Consider the following 21,647-nt stretch of genomic DNA (forward strand, 5'->3'; position numbering starts at 1 on the left):
TCACAAATTGTGCTTCCAATTTGGTCCCATTATTTCTGGAAGAAAAGAGCATGAAACCCATCACTACCTGAGGCTTTTAGAGGAGCCATATCAAAAAGTACTATCTTAATTTCTTCATTAGAGACTTCTTTCCCTAGAAATTCTTTGTCTGTTTGATCCAATTGGGGAAAGTGGTTAGTTGGTAGGGTAATCCTCTTGTCAGATTTTCCCCCATAAAGTTTTTGGAAGTAAGCTATTGCTTCTTCCTGGATCTTATTTGGCTCATAGAGTCAATCTCCACTTGCATTACGTAGGGCATTTATTCGATTAGCCTTTCGTCTATGTAGGGTTCTACCGTAACGACCCAAATTTTAAGGTCATTGGAAAATTAAATTTTCAGGTCATTATTTCCGCAAAATGAATTCGTAAATATTTATTAGAAATATTTACGAAGCTAGTAGTGTAGTTAATTAGACTTTGGTTAAGTGAATTAGCTTGAATTAAGGTTAATTTAGTGAAAGGACTAGATTGAATATAGTGTAAAAGTTTAATTGTAGAATAGAGAAAATTCATGGGATTAAATTAGCAAATAAGCCTTATGTGACAAGTGTGTGGTAAGTATAAATACATGTGTACTATTTTAATTGGTACAAATCTATGAATATATATATTTACTTAATATTTAAGAAATAATAATTATAATTTAAAATATAATAATAATGATATAATATAATAGTTATAATAAAAAAAGAAATAAAAACATAAAGAAAAAGGAAAAATAAGGGCACGAACAGAACATGGAAAGAAAGAAAGAAAAAGAGAAATAAAGAGAAAGGAAAAATAGGGTTTTAAAGTTCAAGCTTTAAGTGGTAAGTCATTTTAATCCCTTTTTCTTGTAATTTTGGTGTCTATGGAATCCTAGGAAGAAATACTATTTGAGTTATGTTAAAATTTAGAAAGTTATTGAATTTTTAGATGTTGATTAAGTTGAATCAATGGAAGAATTATTGGTTTAATTGATAGAAATTCAAGTTAGAAGTGGGAGAATGATTAAATTGTAAATATAGATATAAGTTTTGTTATAATAGGGACTAAATTGTTTAAATTTTAGAATTAATGTTTTATGCCGAAAAAATTAAGAGTTGGAATGGTTTAAAGTGATAATTGAATGAAAATATAGGATTTATTTTGAAGAAAAGAATGGTTATGGTGATAGGACTAAATTGGAATTAAAGCAAAAGTTGTGTAGAAATTGAAATGTGTAAGGTGATATAGTATGTTGATAATTTTTAAAATTGTTTAATTTCTCGTAGCTAACGTAGTGCCGGAAACATCGTCAAAGAAGGGGAAAGAGAAAGTGAACGAGGATAATGAGTAAACTCGAGAATTTCAGTTTGTATTTCTATAAACTATGCTTAATGATTTAATACAATGTAATTGTTATTTTAATAGTTAGAATGTATAATGAATGATATGATGGAAACTGTTACTACTTCTGTATTGAAATGAAACAATTTGAATACCCTATTAATAGTGTCAGGCTAGTCGGATACAATTGGCATGCCATAGGATTGGAAGTGTTCAGGGATATTCCGATTGTGTGTTGATGAGACACTATATGTGTCGACTACTGTAACTGTTCCGGATTCGTTCCGAAGAGGTACTTCATACTTGACTATGACTGTTACTGTTACTGTTACTGTTACCCTACGGTGTATTCCGGTTTCGGCCGATGAAACACTGTATATTATCCCCGGTGTGTGGGTTGCATCCGTGTATCCGTTTAGGTCCGAGTTATGTTAATAGGGGTAAATGAAAGTACTGAAGACTGTTTACTATTAATTATGTGATTGTGACTGGTATACAAGGTTGAAAGATATCGAGTGATAAGAAATATATAAATATATACATATATATGAATTGCTTAACTACATGAAAGAGTTATGAAATGAATGCATAAGGCTTTAAGTTACAATGTATATACATGGTTTATTATTGTTTTAAGTATTAGTTTATAGAAATACCACTGAGTTTATACTTAGCGTATGGTATGTTTCCGTGTGCAGGACTAGGTACGAAAGAAAGCTAAGGACTCAACATCCAAGCCAATCCCGAACTTAAAGTGGTAAAGTACCTTTCTTTTGGTAAAATAACATGTACCTAGGTTGTTAAGGTATTAATTTGTACATGATAGTGAATAATCATGAAAGTTGTTGAAGCATGTTATGAAATATGCATATTTTGGAAGTTACACTTACATGAGTTTGACTAGTATGATAATGTAGTATAATTTTGATATGAATTGTGGTACATAATCCTTAAGGGGTATTGAAGTGAATGAATGAATATTTGCTAAGTTTGAATGGCATAATAAATGATATTTGATTTAAGAACTATTAGTAAATGTTTGGGTGTGAATTAGTTGTGTTTAGCATGTGAAAATAGCTTAAAAATGGTTAAAAATCATGTTTTCACACGACCAAGTCACATGAGCGTGTGCTCAGGCCGTATGGCTCTCTGTTTATGTCACATGAGCTGTTTCCACGGCCGTGTGTGCAAGTTAGATCTGTCCACGGCCTGGCCCCATGGCCATGGGAACCCCATGGGCTGGCCACACGGCCATGTCCCAGGCCACACAGGCGTGTGCCCCTATCTTCAAGGTAAATTTTCCAAAGTTGCCAGTTTAATCCAGAATTACTTTTAAAACATGTATTAGGCCCCGTAGACCCATTTTAAGGACTTTATAGTGTAATTTGAGAAGTTTCGATTTGGAATGCAAATTTATGACTCAGTTTTTATAAATGCTAGTGTATAAGTCTAGTAATGCCTTGTAACCCTATTTCGGTGATGGTATAAGGTTAAGGGGGTGTTACATTTACCATGAAAGAATTTTGTATTTCTGTCTCCCTGTTTGAGCCAGTCACACCTTGATTTTTGTTTCTAGAGTATTTCTTCATGATTTATGACTTTTTCCAACTCCTCTCGTAACTCTATCTCCTTTTGGAACAAGACTACTGAGTTTGTTTTTTCTAGAGTGTGTTGGATTTTTTTTAGTTTTTGCATTATTTCTCGTTTTCAGGTTCCAATGTGGCCATAGATGTTTTTGTTCCATTCTTTTAGTCCTAAAGTAAACTTTCCTAGTGTGGAGGACATGTCCCCGTTATGTTCCCATAGATTTGAAATCATGGTTGAAAAATCTTGGTGTTAAGTCCATCCTGCTAGGAATCGAAAGGGTCGACCCTTTGCTTGACTATCATCTGGACACAAGTCCAGTAGAAGGGGTCGGTGGTCAGATTTAATTCTCACTAAGTGCGTGACTAGGCTCCTTGGGAAGGTGTGGATCCAAGGAATGTTGCCAATTGCTTAATCTAGCCTTTCAAATATTCCTCCTCTTTGCCATGTAAATAAGGGTCCCTAGAATCCTAGATCTTGTAGCTAATTTTTTTCAACAAACTCTCCGAATAGGGGACATCGTTTTCTAATTGAGTTTCTTCCATTTTTCTCATTTCTCGATAAAATAGAATTAAAATCCCCAATTGCCAACCAGGGGATGTTGGTCATTGGAATAGTTACCTGTAAGGCTTCCCATAAATAGCTCCTCTTCGTTTTGTTGGGGCTTCCATATACGAAGGCTAATAGAACTTTTTGAGCATAGGGTCCGTATGATATCTATGTGAGAATGTATTGGGGGTGGTTTTGGAGGATTTCAAGATTAACGGAGGACATCCAGCCAATCCATATTCCCTCCGAAAATCCTCTAGCTTCCACTCGATGAGAATGTTGTAATCCTAGTTTTGCGATTACTTCATCCGCTTTACGACCACTAATTCTAGGTTCTAATAAACTAATGATGTATTGGGTGATGTTCTCTATTATACTCTTTAAATGTACGTGAAAATTTATCACTTGCACATCCTTGACAATTCCATGATAAAATTGAGATTCTAAAGGTCATTTGTAGAATTAAAAAAAAAACCAAGGCAGTAGTAAAAGGTACTACCTAATTTCTGCCTGATCTCCTATTTCTCCGTCTACCCCTTTAGGGACCTCGTTTACTAACCCTTGTTGGACTTGGTTTTTCAATAATTCAACCATACTACTAATGGATTTAGATATTGTAATTCTTGATGGAGAAGCTTTAAAGGGATTACCTTTTCTTTGTTGACTTTGAGATTCCTTCCTTTCCTGGAATTCCCTGTTTTCATAATACTTCGTGTTGCTGGAAAAATAGACTAATGCTCTCCTATTTTATCTCTATTCTTTTGTATCGACCCTTCTTTTGTGCCTTGAGAATTTTCTTTAAAGAGCACTGCCGAATGCTTGGTCGTGTCAAGAATGTCTGTTGTTGGGAGCTTTATAATTTCTTGCAGTGATTGCAAGTTTGGTTGAGTAGAGTGCCCCTCATGATTTCCTACAACACCGTGGCTTAAATCTCTCAAAAGATCCAGCTTGCACAAGAAGTCTGATTCTTTATTATTATCGTTGCAGCAAGTTAGATCTGATTCTTCCTTATTTAAGTTCCTAGTTGTTTCCTCTATTGGGCCAGATGTGGCACATTGACTCCGACCTTCATTCGAACCTGCAGTATTTCTCTTAGAGTCAAACTTATTTTATTATTCGTACTTCTGTTATCATGGATTGGCCTCGCAATTTCAATTCCAATTTCCATTGCTTGTTGTTGACCCAAGTTCTGTGATGTTGGCCAGCCTTCCGTTTATCCAGACCCGTGGACCCTTGACTTAGATTGGGTTTTCCCATCTTCCCGCCCGTTTCCCTATTAGGCAGAGGGGGGCTTGTTGATTGTTGTCCCAGATTCGGCCCATCCGTATGTTGTTTGGTCTAGGTATTGTGCATAAGCCCACCCCCTTCTCCTGAGCCCGACTTTGGCAGGTCAAGTGCTTCTTATTCCAGTTCATCGCCATCAAGGTTTTTCAAGATCTGGAACCTTGATTTTCTTTCTAATCCTGTTACGGCACCACCAACTTCTTGTCATCTTGTCCTTCCCAATTTCCTTGGCTTCTTTTTTACAAGCATCCACGGGCCATATGCTTCTATATTGACGTTTTCTTCTGTGCTCTCGTCTATAGTATGCTTCTGATTTGCCTTGTCACCTACTGCTTCTTCTTCAATGTCCTTTAATCCCACCTCCCTTTTGGGACAAATTTCCTTAATATGCCCATAGTGTCCACACTGGAAACATGCTGTTGGAAAGTGCTCATATTCAATCCGTTGGACTACTCCGTTGATAATGATTTGAGAAATCAATGCCTTCTCTAAGTTGATAAATACAGCCATTCTTGCAAACCTACCTCTTACCCCATTATCGGTATTAAAATCTAGTTTTGCGACTTTCCCAATTGTTTTTCCTATTTCCTGCAGAACTTGTCGCTTGTACATGTGCCCAGACAGCCCAGGGAGTCGGATCCAGGCCATAACTGTTCTAGGGTATGGCTGAGCAGGGTTGAAATCCATGGTCCATGGCTGTACCGTTAAGTACTGTCCAAAGACTACCTAAGGACCTTGACATAAAGCCCTCTCGTAATCTTCGGGATTCTTGAAACTGGCCAGAAAGTAACCGTTCTCCACATCTATTAGTCTGAATGGTTGTGAAGGTTTACAGAGTACAGTAAGTTTGTTTTGTAAGGCAGCATATCCAATATTTCTTCCTAGTAATTTGACTACTACTGTGTATTCCATTTGTTTTATGATAATTTGGTTGATTCGCTCAGAAAACTTGATCGAATGGATGCCATTGATAATCGATCGTTCCACGTTGCCCTCCGAAACCTCAAAATCATCATCTGCATTTGGTTCTATTGTGTTTGCTGTTTCCCCGTTTGTGAAAAGTCCTGTGCCCATTAATCGATCCTTCCAAGAAAGAGTACCCCTAGAGGCTATTGCTGCTTCCCTCTCGGCGCTCTGGTTCCCCTCATTATCGCGAATTTGAACCTTTTTTGTAGCGCGATTCGTTGATTCCCCGTCGTCTCCCCCATCGAGTTCCATCTGATTCGCTACTTGACTTTATTTTGTTTTCAAGGTGTCTATATTTTAGTGTTGGATATTGATACTTAGCCACTAAACTGCTTTAAAACCATCTCAAAAACTTTATAACTACATGGGATCAATTAAAAAATATTTTGTATAAAATAAAACACTTTTAGAATATGCTTTCGAGTATTTTAAAGTCTTAAAAATGTTTAATGAGATTTTCAATAAAATTTCTACAAAATAACTTAAAGGTAAACATATAAAATTTATCTTAAATATTGTTATACTTTAATAAATTAAAATTAATAATATCAAAATGTTTAATGAGATTTTCAATAAAATTTCTGCAAAATGACTTAAAAGTAACCATATAAAATTTATCTTAAATATCGTTATACTTTTATAAATTAAAACTAATAATATCAAAATTTTAATAAATCTAATTTTTTTCAATTTTTCTTTCTCTTTTTTAGATCTTTAAGATTCCACACCGTCCAATCTAGGATTAAAATAATAAGAAAAAAACATTTATTCTTAAAATTTTTTCCTCTTGATCTTTTGAGTCTTTTTCACAATTCTTTCAACGAATTTTTTTTTTCAAATTATCTTAGAATTTTATGTATGCTCTTATTTTTCTCTGTTAATTTATTGGTGTTTTTTTTTGTTGTTGATACTGTAGTGCTTTGTTTATTTAATCAATACATGAATGTGTTTTTTTTGGAAAAAAAAAACCTTAATGACAAGAAAAGTAAGACGGAATGCAATTGAACAAGAATGATGAAAACACAATAAACAAAGATAAGAAGGAAAAAAATAACAAGATTCAATCAAATAAGAAATCAATCTGATTTAGAAGAATATACTACAAGAAAGTAAGATGCACAAAGACTAATTTCTGGAAAAGAAAAGCAATTGAACAAGAACGATGAAAACACAATGAACACAGATAAGAGGAAAAAAAAAGAGCAAGACTCGATCAAATAAGAAATCTATCTGATTCACTATAGGAAAATAGGGCTTTAGCGGCATTTTTAGCCACGTTTTATCAAAAAACGCCGCAAAAATTGTAAAACACAGAATAATAGCGGCGTTTCACAAAAAACGCCGCTAAAAACAGAACAACAGCGGTGTTTTACCAAAAAAGACGCTAAAAAACAGAGCAATAGCGGCGTTTTACCGAAAGCGCCGCTAAAAACTAAGCATTAACGGCGCTTTCGGTAAAACGCCGCTAAAAACCAGAGCATTAGCGGCGCTTTCGATAAAACGCCGCTAAAATTCATATAACCCCTAAAATCCTAAACCCCAAAAAATCATAAACACTAATCTATAGCCCCTAAAATACTAAACCCCTAAAACCCTAAAAACCCTAAACACTAAACTATAACCCCTAAAACCCTAAACCCTCAAAAACATCATATGGATGTTGATGTGTATATACATAGATAGTAATGTAAAAGCTTATGTTCATAATAAATTATGGAAGCAATACTTAATATTGATTAAATTTATTTTTGGGTTTAGGGTTTAATATTTAAGGTTTAAGGTCTATGGTTTAAGGTTTAATGGCCATGGGTATATAGCATGTTAATATCAAGGGAATCATATTCAATAATTAAATCCTAAACCCTATAATTAATTATTGTTATCGATAATAGATATCTTGATTTTGATAAAAAAATCTTTTTATATATTAATAAGGTGTTATATTGTTTAATGGATTGAAGGGATATTTTGTGGAAAACGTTTTACATGATAAGTTTACCTTTAAATTTTATTAATAGTTTTTTGTTTATACTATTTTAATATTTATCTATACTGATTAATTAAAATATATATTTATTTATACGAACAAAAATCCTCTGCACTCATTTGTGTCTCCACGTTTTTTAATTGTAACTCATTTTCTTTTTATAAAACAGTGAATTGTCTTTTATTCGTAAATCAATCTTCTTACTAAAAAGTTGCAACTCTTTTTTTGTTTTTTTTTTCTTATGTTGTTAAATAAGTGTTGTTTTAGTTCCAACTTGTTTTATAGGGTGTGTTTTTATTCTTTTAAGGTTGATGGTTTGGAGACTATAATTAAGGGTTTAAGATTTAGATTAATTAGTGTGTTTTAATTTATATATTAAATAATCTCTTATATAATTATAAAAGAGATAATATTAATTTTAATATTTTAAAATTATAACAAATTATTTATTGAAAAATAAATAAAAAGTAACAGATTGATATGGATAGGTAATTATCTATTTTGGATAGGACTAAATTATAACAAATTAAATAAAGTCTTATTTTTATTTTGAATTCGATTTTATTTTGATCATATCTAAAACCGACTTTATAAACAATATAAATTAACTACACCATTCACTTAGCTATGGGAAAGTTAATTTTAGTTTAGTTACTTAATTATGAAAAGTTACACTTTGATAACTAAAATATTTAATTAGAAGTTTTCATTTAATTAAGTTACGAAACTGTTAAAATCAATGTTATGGCTTTCTTTAAACCCTAACCCCTAACCCCTAACCCTTTAAATCAACAACTTTTTAAACCTCAAACCTTAAATCTCTAATCATAAACCCCTAAAACTATAAACACTAATCAATAACTCTTTAAACACTAGACCCTAAATATCAAATAAAAAAAATAGAAAAAATAGGTTAAAAATGAAAAAAAATAAAATTTTATAGTGGCGTTTTTAGTAAAAACGCCGCAAAAGACAAATAATTTTTTATTACTGCCCATTACTCCCTCTTCTCATGGAAAATTTAGTCGCACGTCCTAAATCCCCAAATAGAAGTTTGTACTTATTTCTTTTTCCCTTTTACTCTAAAAATTTTTCCCAAATAAATTTTTCGTTTTCTTCCAAAACAAAATCCCCATTGTTGCAAACTGGAATTTTTTGGAAACTAAGTCTCTCCCTTTTCTTTTTCTCTTTTTTTGGCTCTGGAATTTGAAAAACGAAAAAGAAAAAAAGAGGATGAGTACTGAAGCAGCTAAGAGAAGCACCACCGGAGCTCTGACGATGAAACAATGGAGAACCGATGAATTGAAGCCTTCTCCAGCGCTTACTGCAGAACCCAAGAAAGTTATCATCAAAAGCACCGACATGAAAGACGACATGCGAAAAGAGGCCGTCAATATAGCCATTTCCGTTAGCTCTTTTTCTCTACCTTACAAGATTCCTAATTTTTATGGCTTTTTTATTGGAATTAGTTTCTGGGTTTTCTTCGTTTGATCTTGATTTGTTAGTAAAAACTGTAAATTTGCTGACTTGGAGTGGTTTTTCCTTCTGGGGGTTTTGACTAAGCTTTCGAGAAGAATAATGTAGAGAAAGATGTAGCAGAGTACATTAAGAAAGAATTCGACAAGAAACATGGACCTACTTGGCATTGCATTGTTGGTCGTAATTTTGGTAAACCCAAATTTCCATTAGATTCAATTTTCATGGAAAATAGAGTCCAAGATATCTGTTATTTTTAAGCGATGCTGTTGTTTTACTTGAAAGCAAGCATATCATAGCTTAAATGAGCTATCATTTCCATCGTGCGTTAAGCTATCATAACTGCCATTGATGTTAGATTGGATTGTCTTAAGCTTAGACCTTATGATTTTTCAGTGTGGTTCATCAATCGCTCGCCTTAAATCCCCCAAATAAAATTTAGCTACTATTTTTCTCTCGATTTGAAAAAAAAAAACTGAGATGTGACCCTCTTAAATCTTCAATTTTCAGTATTTCACTACAAAGCCTTATTCATGTGATCTATCAAGCTTGCCAGTATATCCACCTAGCTAAGAGATGTGAACTTTTTCCAAAACTGTGTGCATGAAGACATTAACTTAGATAGCTTTCTACCTTTGGAACCATGTTGCTTTAGTTTTCTTTCATTTTCATTTGCCGACGAAACTTCATATAAGGATATGAAGATTCAATTGCCAAATTCAAAATTTACCATTTGTTTCATATAAGGATCCTTTCATTTCCATGTTGATAACCATTTACAGAGAGTGCATTGAATATAAATTCATAGTATGTAATGTTCTTATTCATTGTGATACGAGTCACAAAAGCCCAAATTCTTGAAGGCGAGGCCCAATAAGCAAATTCCCAGCCTAATCAAGAAATCCACCCATACTTAGTTGAAAATCAGGCCAAATTGTCAAAGTGGCCCAAGTTGTAAAGTTTTATTTTTATTTATTTATTTATTTTACTTAGTTTAAATGTTTATCCAAGAGTCCCAAATAAAAGACCCTTGGCCGAATTTCCATATTAAAATAATTAGGAGTTTTTTTTTTAGTTTTAGTTTTAGTGTTCTAATTAAATTAGGAAAACATTTGAAAGGCCTATTTATATGGCTTGGCCAACCACCCTACATTACATTACAATTACATTGAAAATTTCAGATTTGATTTGAGTGAAAATTCTCTTTGAGTTCTTCAAGGATTTTCTCTTGAGTTTTCTTTAGAAGTTGTTTTAACAATCTTTTTGATTGTGGGAGCCATCTTCAACCTTCTTCTTGCCATTGATATTCTTTGGAGGGGAGATTAGAGCCGTTTGAAGGGAGTTGTGAGATCTTTCGAGATTTCAAGGCTTCTTAGGACTTATCTTTTAATTTCTTACTGTCAATTCTTTCTTTATTTCTACTTGTGCTGAATCATTATCTAATCTATTTTCTGTTCTCATTGTGTTTTCAGCCTTTTTCTATCTTAAGGAATCAGCCCAAAAATCCCCAATTTCTAGGTTTTTCCATACTTTTTTGGGTGAAATTAGATTGTCGAAATTTGGGGAAAACTATCTTGTTGTTCAATTGGGCAGAATCACAATCTCCTTGAGGGTTTCAAGAACCCTAACACTTATTTCTATTCTCAATTTGATTCTTTGCTGATTTGGGGATTTTATTTCAGATCTGAAAATTTAAAAATCTAATCTTTTAATTTTCTGTTTCGTTTCAGATCTAATTGTTTAGGGTTTTCGTAGGAGTTTCTCGTGACTTGGCAACTCGATCTTGGTCCGCGCGCAACTCCGTATCATTTGGTATCAGATTTTGGGCGTTTTGGGTGTTCTTGGTTGATTTCTAAACTGATCTCTATTTTTTAAATTACAAACAGCAGTTTTACCCAGAAAAATTTTCGAAAAAAATTCATTTGAGTGGGTAAACGTTTTCTGATTGATCTGAAATTTTACATACATATTTTTGGCACTGTTATTGAATATACAAAAATATTTCCCGCAAAAAAATAAGTCGAAAAAGTCAAAAAATTGAAAAAAGACGAAATCCAATAAAAAATTAAAAAAATATTCAGCGGGTTGAATTTGGTGCCCAAATTTTCCAGATCAAAAATTAAATATATAAGGACACTCCAGATTTAGTTTCGTGATTTTTGGAGATCGGGAACACCTCGAACGAAGTTGTCAAGTTACTCCGCAGTTTTTCGGGTTTTCTGTTTTCAGCAATTTTTATTGATTCTTAGCTGTAGGTTTTCATTTGTTTACCTTTATTCTTCCTTTACGTTATCTAACACCTTCTTGTTTCTTGTGTTAGTAGGATTTAAACATGTGCACAACTTCTTCCTCGGTGCAACACGAATCAATTGGTGTCTCGTCAGTTTTTGGCATCCTAGTGCAAATTAGGATTCTTTGGTAGTTTGGTTCACACTCTCTAATTGGTTGATATAAACTCTGATAAAGAACTCACAAGATTGAATTCGACCTCATTGAGAATTTGAATTTTCTTTTTGAGTGATTAATGGTGAGGTTTGCTAACTTTTATTTTTGAGTGTTGAGTGTTTATTTTTTACAGGTTTTGAAGATGTCTAAAGGTGATAATAATGATGCACTTATGAAAGTCCAACAACAGTTAGATGGACATACTGCTGCAATCACACAAATAAATGCTACACTTCAAGCATTGAATACTACTTTGAATGAGGTACGAGTGAATCAAAAACATCAATATCGAGATCCAATTAAGGAAGATAGGGATAACCAACCCCAAAGGCGCGGCCCTCGACGTGTCACTAGAATGGATGATGATTTCCATGATCGTGGACAATCATCTTTGGCAAAACCAAGGAGCGAGCAGCAACGAGAACATCTCTTTCATACTCGCTGCCATGTACAAGGTAAGCTTTGTAGAGTTATTATTGATGGTGAAAGTTGCTCGAACATAGCCAGCACGACGATGGTGGAAAAGCTTTGCTTAACCACTACCAAGCATCCACAACCTTATCAACTACAAGGGCTTAGCAACGAAGGCCAATTTAGGGTCACTCAACAAGTGCGCATTGCCTTTTCTATCGGTAAGTATCAAGACGAAGTTGTGTGCGACGTAATGCCTATTCAAGCCTGCCATTTGTTGCTAGGAGAACCATGGCAACTGGATCGAAAAGTCACTCACGATGGTCGTACCAATAGGTATTCTTTCAAGCATCAAGGAAAGAAACTTACCTTAGTGCCGCTCACTCCGGAACAAGTCCATGAGGACCAAATCAAACTGAGAAATTCTGTTAAAACAAGTGAGGAAAAAGAAAAAGAGAATGAAAAAGAGCAAAAAGAGATTGAGAGTGAAAAGGAATGTGAAACAGAAAAGAAAATTGAAAAAGAAGTTGAAGAAAGAAGAGAAAATGAGTTAGAAAAGAAACAAAAGAAAAAGACGAGGAAAGGCTAGTGAGGAATGTTTCCACTAACCAAGATATGAATTTTTCTTGTGTTGCTACTTTTCAGGTTCCCGAAAGATCGAAAGATAACTTTCAACTTCAATACCTCTCAAATGAAAGACGCTTTCATACGATCAACTTAAGCAAAGATGAAATCACACTACATGATCCCGAAGGTAAGCGAGGTAAGGAAATTTTAGAAACCGAGTCCAGTGCAGATTTGAAAATTATTGATAAAACTTTTGGTGACTTAGTTCTTAAAAGATCCCATCATTTTGATCCGATTAATTGTTACTCTTCGATTGTGGTTGATAAAGTCATTACGAAAAGAAGCGTGATTTGTTATTCTCTTGATTTACCTTGTGTAAAATCCTTGAATTTGTCCAAATCTGTTTTGGAGAATAAGGTAACGAAATTTGCCAAATTTGTTTTCAATTTATATTCTTGCCTTAAACAGTTTATGTGGTTGTACATGAAGTTTGAGTTCCATTTGACAAAGGTTAACTCAACAACGGAGATTCGACTACACTATGCCCCCGATGAACGAAGGTTTGTTTTAAATGAAAAAGGTAAAATCGACCCTTATTCTTTTGCTTATCGAGGTAAGATGCTTGAAACCTTTGAAACACTTTTGTACTCCTCGGATAGTGATAAAGATCGTGTTGATGAACACTTAGATCGAAACGTGCTTGACTGTCCTATTTTATTTATTGATGATCTATCTGTTTTGATGGTTGATAAAAAGATTCTTGTTTTTGATAATGCATGTGTGAGTGAATCTATAGACCGTCGATTAATGCATGGTATGATTATGCAACTCTGTGAACCATGTAAATCTTTTCAAATACCTACTTGTGACGATTATGTTTACCATTTGATTTATTACTCGCAATTTATTCATGGTTTGTGGGAACAATGTGAGACGACTGAATGCCTTAAAACATGTCCATCTTTGTTTCAAATATTTGACGAGGCAGTGGTGAGTAAATTAGATTGTTTGCATGGTAATCTGAATCTGTCCATTCACATGCGTTATACCTGTTCTGTTATGCTTATGATTGGACTACAAGCTTGTTTCCGTTGCTATTTACTATCTCATGGCTATTCTTTTCAGTGGACTCAATTGCCATTAGTCCCGTTCGATAGAGGAAAGTCGAGTTCATTTGATTTTTCAGATTCGAGGACGAATCTTTTTGAGGAAGGGGGGAATGATACGAGTCACAAAAGCCCAAATTCTTGAAGGCGAGGCCCAATAAGCAAATTCCCAGCCTAATCAAGAAATCCACCCATACTTAGTTGAAAATCAGGCCAAATTGTCAAAGTGGCCCAAGTTGTAAAGTTTTATTTTTATTTATTTATTTATTTTACTTAGTTTAAATGTTTATCCAAGAGTCCCAAATAAAAGACCCTTGGCCGAATTTCCATATTAAAATAATTAGGAGTTTTTTTTTTAGTTTTAGTTTTAGTGTTCTAATTAAATTAGGAAAACATTTGAAAGGCCTATTTATATGGCTTGGCCAACCACCCTACATTACATTACAATTACATTGAAAATTTCAGATTTGATTTGAGTGAAAATTCTCTTTGAGTTCTTCAAGGATTTTCTCTTGATTTTTCTTTAGAAGTTGTTTTAACAATCTTTTTGATTGTGGGAGCCATCTTCAACCTTCTTCTTGCCATTGATATTCTTTGGAGGGGAGATTAGAGCCGTTTGAAGGGAGTTGTGAGATCTTTCGAGATTTCAAGGCTTCTTAGGACTTATCTTTTAATTTCTTACTGTCAATTCTTTCTTTATTTCTACTTGTGCTGAATCATTATCTAATCTATTTTCTGTTCTTATTGTGTTTTCAGCCTTTTTCTATCTTAAGGAATCAGCCCAAAAATCCCCAATTTCTAGGGTTTTTCCATACTTTTTTTGGGTGAAATTAGATTGTCGAAATTTGGGGAAAACTATCTTGTTGTTCAATTGGGCAGAATCACAATCTCCTTGAGGGTTTCAAGAACCCTAACACTTATTTCTATTCTCAATTTGATTCTTTGCTGATTTGGGGATTTTATTTCAGATCTGAAAATTCAAAAATCTAATCTTTTAATTTTCTGTTTCGTTTCAGATCTAATTGTTTAGGGTTTTCGTAGGAGTTTCTCGTGACTTGGCAACTCGATCTTGGTCCGCGCGCAACCCCGTATCACATTGCTTCTTTACAACCATTTCTATTTCGTTAAGTTTTTTCAGATACTATGATTCAACGCTAGTCTTTTAGGGTAAAACGTTGCTTTTTATTGATAAGAGTGTTGTTGATCCTCCACTTTATGTTCTAACGACTCAAACACTAACAAGGTTAGCTTAATGCCATCTTTTCATCCACCCTCAGTCAATTATTTCCTCTTAACTCTCTAAACTTGCTGTCAAGGAACAACCTAAATGATTGAGAAACCATCCTATTTTAGAAATGTAGTCATTGTCAATGCTAAAACTATCCAGTAATATCCTAATCCTTTATTACATTGGCATTATTTTTGAATTTAGCATCTTCAGAAATTCTTGTTTGACATATATATTTTTATTTGAACGTGCAGGAGATCCAGATTAGGAAGTTGGAACTTTTTGGCATTGAGTATTTTTTATTTACGCGTACATAAATATTGTTATATATAATATAATTCTTATTTTTTAGAATTTTAATAGATTTAGTTCTGTTTTCAAATTAAAATGTTATTTAGTATTTTAATTTTAATATTATAATTTAGTTATATTAATAAAATATTACTTGTATTTTATAGGTTATCATGTTTGAGGAACATTGCAATATTGAAAATCTTGGTCGAGTTAACAAAGTTAAGGTCAAAAAGCGAATTACAGTGAAGAGTTTGCAATTAGAACCACTTTGTAATCAGGTTGCTGAATTTCTCCTTTTTCTATATTTTGTTCACTGATGTTATATTGATTTAGATGTCAGTAATGTGTTTCCTCTATCTTAAATGCAGTTAGGCTTGTAGGTTTTCTATTCAGCATTGAAGCCTGTTTATTCCCAGTGCAGAGTAATAGATTTTTTTTGTGTGCTGTTGAGTTTATTCTTACAATTCCTTTATCAGTACAAAATTTCCAATAGTTAGATGTACTTAAAATAACTAGTTTATTTTTCATTTTGTTTTTCTTAAATGCCTTTTGTGCTTTTCATGAAGAAACAAATTACAACAAATTTTACTTTAAACTACTTTGCTTATCGTATGAACTCCACATGTCATATGTTTAATGTACATGTAAATTGTATTTCTCAATCTAAAGACAATGTTTATGTTAAGATTAAGTTGGTAAAAGACCTGTTAAACCTGTGGTTGGGAAGATAAGAGAAGAGTAGATATGATGCACCTAAGCCATAAACCCTATACCTTGTATAATCTCAAACAGAGTTTGAAGAAGAAATAAGAAACATTGCTTTTGCCCTGTCATCGTTCACTTGCCAAGTGTGATATTTTACAGTACTGCTTAATATAAATTTGTGCAAATTAGCTACTAGTTCTGTGTTTGTTTATGTCAAGTCGTCACTCTATTGGAAGGTAGAGCAGTAGACCTCTGAATCTTCATTCTATCCATCAATTATCACAAAAGTTGAATGTTTTTCAACATTGTTTAAATTCATAAATGAAACTGAAAATGTTGATATATGTTGCTTGAATTCAAAATGCTAATGTTCAGTTGCATTGTAAGATAAACTTCCTGGTTTACTTGTCAGCATTCTTTCTTTTACAATTAAATGGATTGTCCTTGTTTTTCCAATTATTGCTTCTTTCTTTTGGCTGATTGTTTTTCTTTTCTTTCTGATGAGTTGGCTAATTTCATATCTACAAAGCATGGAGAAGTTCTTCAAGTTCTCCACTATGAAGTTGGACAGAAATATGAACCATATCATGATTACTTCTGCTTATCGTTTCTACTCTTACAGAGGACACAAAAGCTCTCAATCAGCTTGTATGTCAATTTATTTTATTTTTTCTCCTTTTTGCTTATATGCATAAATACTTATTTTTTGCCCAAGCTAGTTAGAGTCTAAAGTTAATTGCAAAATTTTGATAAACTTTTTAGTGTTTTGTTTTTGTTTCTGATCTTGTATTTGATGGCATGGCAGAACACACTTATCCAGGATGGGAAGTAGATGGCATCAGTTCTTTATACTTATCGCAGCTATGTCAAAGCACTTCCTCAGGTATTTTAGCCGTAGTTGATTTTAATTTATACATATTTTTAAGGAAAACAATGTTCTAATATAATCTGCTAGTTTTAGTGTAAAGCAATGTTTTTTTTATATGGTGTAGGGGGTATGTTGGAATTCACAGTTCGGGATTTAGAGACTTTTTGCCGAAACCGGAGCTGCTTCGATCTATTGTGGATTCTGGTTTTGAACATCCTTCCGAAGGCAAAGTTTTAAACTCATGTCTAATGTTAACATTCGTGAATTCCATGAATTAAGTCATTTTATTTTTCTTGCTTTTAGTGACTTATAATGGTGGGCAGTATACAAGTTTGGTGCTTTATTATTTTGATTCTATATTTATATTTAATCTAATTTTTATTATTTATTTTAGTTTTGATTCTATATTTTTATTTTTATTTTAATTTGATAATGAATTTTAATAGAAAATTTTTATATTTATATCATGGCATTATTCTTCTCAATATTTTGATAATGAATTTTAATTTTTTATATTTTTCAAGACCTTTATAATATATATATATTTAAATTTCATGACCTTTAGCGGCGTTTGTGGGAAAAGCGCCGCTAAAGGCCATGATCTTTAGCGGCGTTTGTGGAGAAAGCGCCGCTAAAGGTCATGATCTTTAGCGGCGTTTGTGGAGAAAGCGCCGCTAAAGGTCATGATATTTAGCGGCGTTTGTGAGAGAAGTGCCGCTAAAGGCCATGACTTTTAGTGGCGTTTATGAAGAAAGCGCCGCTAAAGGTCATGACTTTTAGCGGTATTTTTTCAAATAAATGCCGCAAAATTTAGCGGCGTTATCTATAGTGGCATTTTTTTGCGGCACTTCTAAAAACGCCACTAAAAAATCAGTTTTATTGTTGTGATTTAAAAGAATATACTACAAGAAAAGTAAGTTGCAAAAAAATTAATTTCTAGAAAAGAAATGCAGTTGAACAAGAATGATGAAAATAAGAAGAAAAAAATGAAGAAGACCCAATAAAAATAGAAATATATCTGATTTAGAAGAATTCTAAACTCTGGATACCAAATGATGCAAACCTCACATACCTTTTGTGAAATCTAACAACAATGATTGAAAATCAATTCTTAGATTGTCCAAGGATAGGTTTTCAATAACAAGAGAAATAAGAATTAATAATATTAATTTAATGAAATATAATATTATGAAGAGATTGAAAATTCTTAGAGCATGTTTGGTTGAAGGTAATAGCTAAACCATTATATGCCTATTACTAACCTATTCTTCAGGCCAACTTAAACTGGCGTTTGGTTCAACGTAATACCTTATTACGAGTGGATTCCATTCCGGGCTTAAACAGAGATTTTTGGGGATTTCTATTCCGTGCCTTCTTCACCGTTTACCTATTCGTTGCTTGAAGAAACCTATTCTACCCTTACCAAAATTTCACGTCAAAAACACTCTCAATCAGCAGCCATTTCACATACCCTTCGACTCCGGCATTCCTCCCCTTCATCCAAGGTCAGGTAAACATTTTTGCTTCTTCTTCCTTCACATCATCTTCTTTCATTGTTTCATCATCTATCTCCTTTCTGTAGTTTCAACTACAGGGCAGCAAATTGACTTGGCACGAGCGCTTCTTGGTACTTTTCTTTTCCAATTTCTCTTCCGTAGAGTTTTGTTTGCTTATTAATTTCTGGGCTCCAAAGAAAGGTACCAAGAAGCGCAGATTGGGTCATTCAATCAGTCACAGAGGACAAAGAATTGGCTTCAAAGAAGAACAGTCATTCCCATGAACCTAAGAAGCTTTTGTTCCCAAATGGCTCCAAAACTTTGAAGGCTTCTTCTTCAGAGGTTGGAGGTGGTCACGGTGATGATGGTGATGGCCGTGATGATGTCGAGAAGTTGAGTAGTAGAGCAATCAATGCCTCTATCGTTCTTGGATTTGACACGTTTGTTGTATCCAAGTTGCTTACAATTGATCATGATTATTGGCATGTAAGTTATCTCCTAGGTTTTTCAATTTTTTTTTTGCATTTTAATTCTATTTCCTGTTTTACTTAGAGTTGAATAATGATTCGTTTCAAAAGAGCTTTTTTTTGGTATGCTCTTGTTTTGAGAAGGGTATTTTTGCTTGGTAGTAGTTTTCCTTGGTTTCACTTCTCTCTGTGCTAGAGTTGGTTAATCTCTTTCGTTCTTCATTTTATGATTTTAATCTTGAAAATTGTTGAGGTGTTTATAACTTTCTAAACTAACCATGAAATCTGAAACATTGCTTGTAAAAGAAAAAGGGGGTCTTTATTTATGATTTGTGCTTTCCTGGAAATTTGAGGTTTATGCAGATTAGCTTTCAAAAACCAAGTGAAAGCTGGAGTCCTCAAAATAAAATGAAGTGAAATCTAAATGCTACAATATTGTTTTTTTTTCTTATCTCAGTATTTATTTGATTCTTATGAATGATTAACAGGGATGGACACTTTATGAGGTACTCCAATATGTTCCAGAACGTAATTGGATTGCATACAAACAAGCTCTTAAAGCCAAACCAGTGATAGCCAAAATGGCAATAAGTGGGATAGTCTATTCAATAGGAAATTAGATTGCACAAGTAGTTTCTCTCTCTTCTCCACTCTCTCTATTAATCCTTTAAACGTAAACATATATTGCATTCAGCTCATATTGTATAGCCTGTGTGTAGTGTTATGAAGGAAAGCCTTCAGATCGGGCCTTGTTGGATTTACTCTTCATGGATCCCTTTCTCATTATTATTACCAGTTTTGAGAGGTAATACTTGTGGTTCATAGTTTATATGTTTTGCTGCTTTGAGTCATTTTTTTTCCATGGAGCACTGAAACACTTTGAGTTCCAGGCTTTGTTTCCTTTCGATGACTGGTGGGTGGTTCCAGCAAAAGTTATCTTTGATCAAACTGTTTGGGCTGCAATCTAGAACAGTATATATTATGTAGTTTTGGGGTTCTTGCGTTTTGAATCCTCGGCTAATATCTATAAAGAACTGAAGGCAACATTTTGGCCTATGCTGACTGTAAGAAGCTTTTCTTCTGTTTCTTTTGATGCATATTTTGGGTGTCAATGGTTGTGGTATGAATTGCAAACGATGTAGTCTACTCTACCCATGATTTTTGATATACTGGAATTCTATTTCATGCTTTATTTGTTAGAGCAGGATTTATCATATATGCTCATTTTTCTTTTACATTAATCACTATCAATGTAAAATGTCTACCTCTTCTCCATGATGTATTGGAGGATTCAACCTTTCTTAATAGGTGTACCTTAAAATCGACTTAGAAAAAATATTTTGCGGAGAAAGTGAAATCTGTATATTTTAATTTAGTACTATAGATCATTGGGATATTGAAATGATCAAATGACTTTTATGTACTGTTCTTCTTACTTGATGGTTAACTTAACCACTTGATGTCAAATAATGCTCAAGAGCCTATTATTTGCCTATGCATTAGGGAATAAGAGACATTTATTTTTAGTATATAATTAGTAAAAAACCTGTCATCCTTCTTTAGGTCTTGAAGGAGGCCTCTAAGCTTTATACTGCAAGTTGGGTAAGGGATATTGGTCCTGATCTTAGACCAAACGATTCTAAGAAGGATGATGGGATTAAAGGTAAATCCAATGGAGATAAGAGTAAGAGTACAGAGATAGAACCTTCGACCTTGGAGGATATTGGTGAGGAACTTTACTTTGTGGTTTCTTATCTTGAAATGTTCAAATGTATAAGTTGTCTGTAATGAATCAAGGAGTATATAGCATGACTTGCAAAATATATGGCATATTATATATGCAATAAACCGTTAGATTCGTGCTTGAGACATCTTATGGAGGTCAAAGAACAAAGTCCCGTAATGCTTGAGTTCAGTTAGGTTTTCATTTAAATTTCCCTTTTTAGTAGAACTTTTTTAGAGGTAGCTTGGAATTTATTCTTTGATTTCTTCTTCCCCTGGCTGCTCAGAGTCATCTGTGACTGCATTTTGTTTTATTTTGTTGTTGGCACCTGTGTTCAAGTCTTATATTTTACACTTCCATTGGCATATTTTTGGTGAATCCCTTCTTCACCAGGCCAAAGTTCAGTTGTTGAGGAAATATTAAATTTTCAACTAAAATTTTTTAGGCCAAATTTCTCTCTTCTCACCCTTTTCTCTCTCTTATTTTCCTGGTATTGTAGTTTATCTTGTTGAATTTTACATTGTTTTGATGTTGTCTATGGAAATGATTTAATAGTGATTGCTGCAAGAGGAGGGATGGAGACTTTGAGGCCTGTTTTACAGAGGTTATACATGACAAGGGCTTCTGCATATAGAGATGCTCTTAAGAGTTTCATAGAAGGATATCAAGAGGGTATCCAGCAGATCATGGAGAAAGAGGAAGATTCTTCTAAAGCACAGCAAGAAGGCAATACTGATACAACTTGATGGCTGATAAGTGCATAATCGGAGATGCATGTGAGTACTTCTCCAGCATACCTATTGTAGATACAAGTTTGGAGATTTGGTGGAGCTAGGTTGGCATGAAATCACAAGAATGATACATGTCCTGAGAATTTTCCTGTATTGAGAAAGTGACCTTTAGAAACTACAAGTATAATGGAAATCTCCATTGACAATGGTGATGCTCTTTCCTTCTGTCACAATTTAAATGAAATGAGGATGTGAAGTGTAACATTATATTGTTTGTTATATGTAACAAAGTATCGATTAAAATTATTACTTAACTCATAAATTAACATTTAAATTATATCATTAATTCTATTTTAGTGTCTAAATTTTTTTAATCACAAGCTATTTATTACTTTTAATACTTTGTTTTTTTA

General features: G+C 33.5%; 1 protein-coding gene and 1 pseudogene across 6 annotated transcripts; both read left to right on the forward strand.

Moving 5' to 3' along the window:
* The first annotated feature begins 8,756 nt into the window (after positions 1 to 8,756).
* LOC107925407 (uncharacterized) lies at positions 8,757 to 17,205 on the forward strand. 6 transcript variants are annotated; one of them, XM_041112926.1, is made up of 5 exons: positions 8,757 to 9,124; positions 15,409 to 15,522; positions 16,455 to 16,597; positions 16,755 to 16,832; positions 16,942 to 17,205. In XM_041112926.1, exons 1-5 carry the CDS (start codon positions 8,951 to 8,953, stop codon positions 17,093 to 17,095), a joined length of 663 nt encoding a protein of 220 aa, XP_040968860.1. In that variant the 5' UTR covers positions 8,757 to 8,950; the 3' UTR covers positions 17,096 to 17,205. The 6 variants fall into 6 exon arrangements, 2 of the variants coding, with proteins under 2 accessions (XP_040968860.1, XP_040968867.1); XM_041112933.1 differs by having other exon boundaries at positions 16,479 to 16,597; XR_005926936.1 differs by lacking the exon at positions 8,757 to 9,124 and adding an exon at positions 15,613 to 15,666 and having other exon boundaries at positions 15,348 to 15,522.
* A 952-nt stretch (positions 17,206 to 18,157) lies between these two features.
* Positions 18,158 to 21,585, forward strand: LOC121203344 (uncharacterized; annotated as a pseudogene).
* The last annotated feature ends 62 nt before the right edge of the window (positions 21,586 to 21,647 follow it).

This window comes from Gossypium hirsutum, chromosome A01, assembly GCF_007990345.1.
Source record: "Gossypium hirsutum isolate 1008001.06 chromosome A01, Gossypium_hirsutum_v2.1, whole genome shotgun sequence".
NCBI lineage: Eukaryota > Viridiplantae > Streptophyta > Magnoliopsida > Malvales > Malvaceae > Gossypium > Gossypium hirsutum.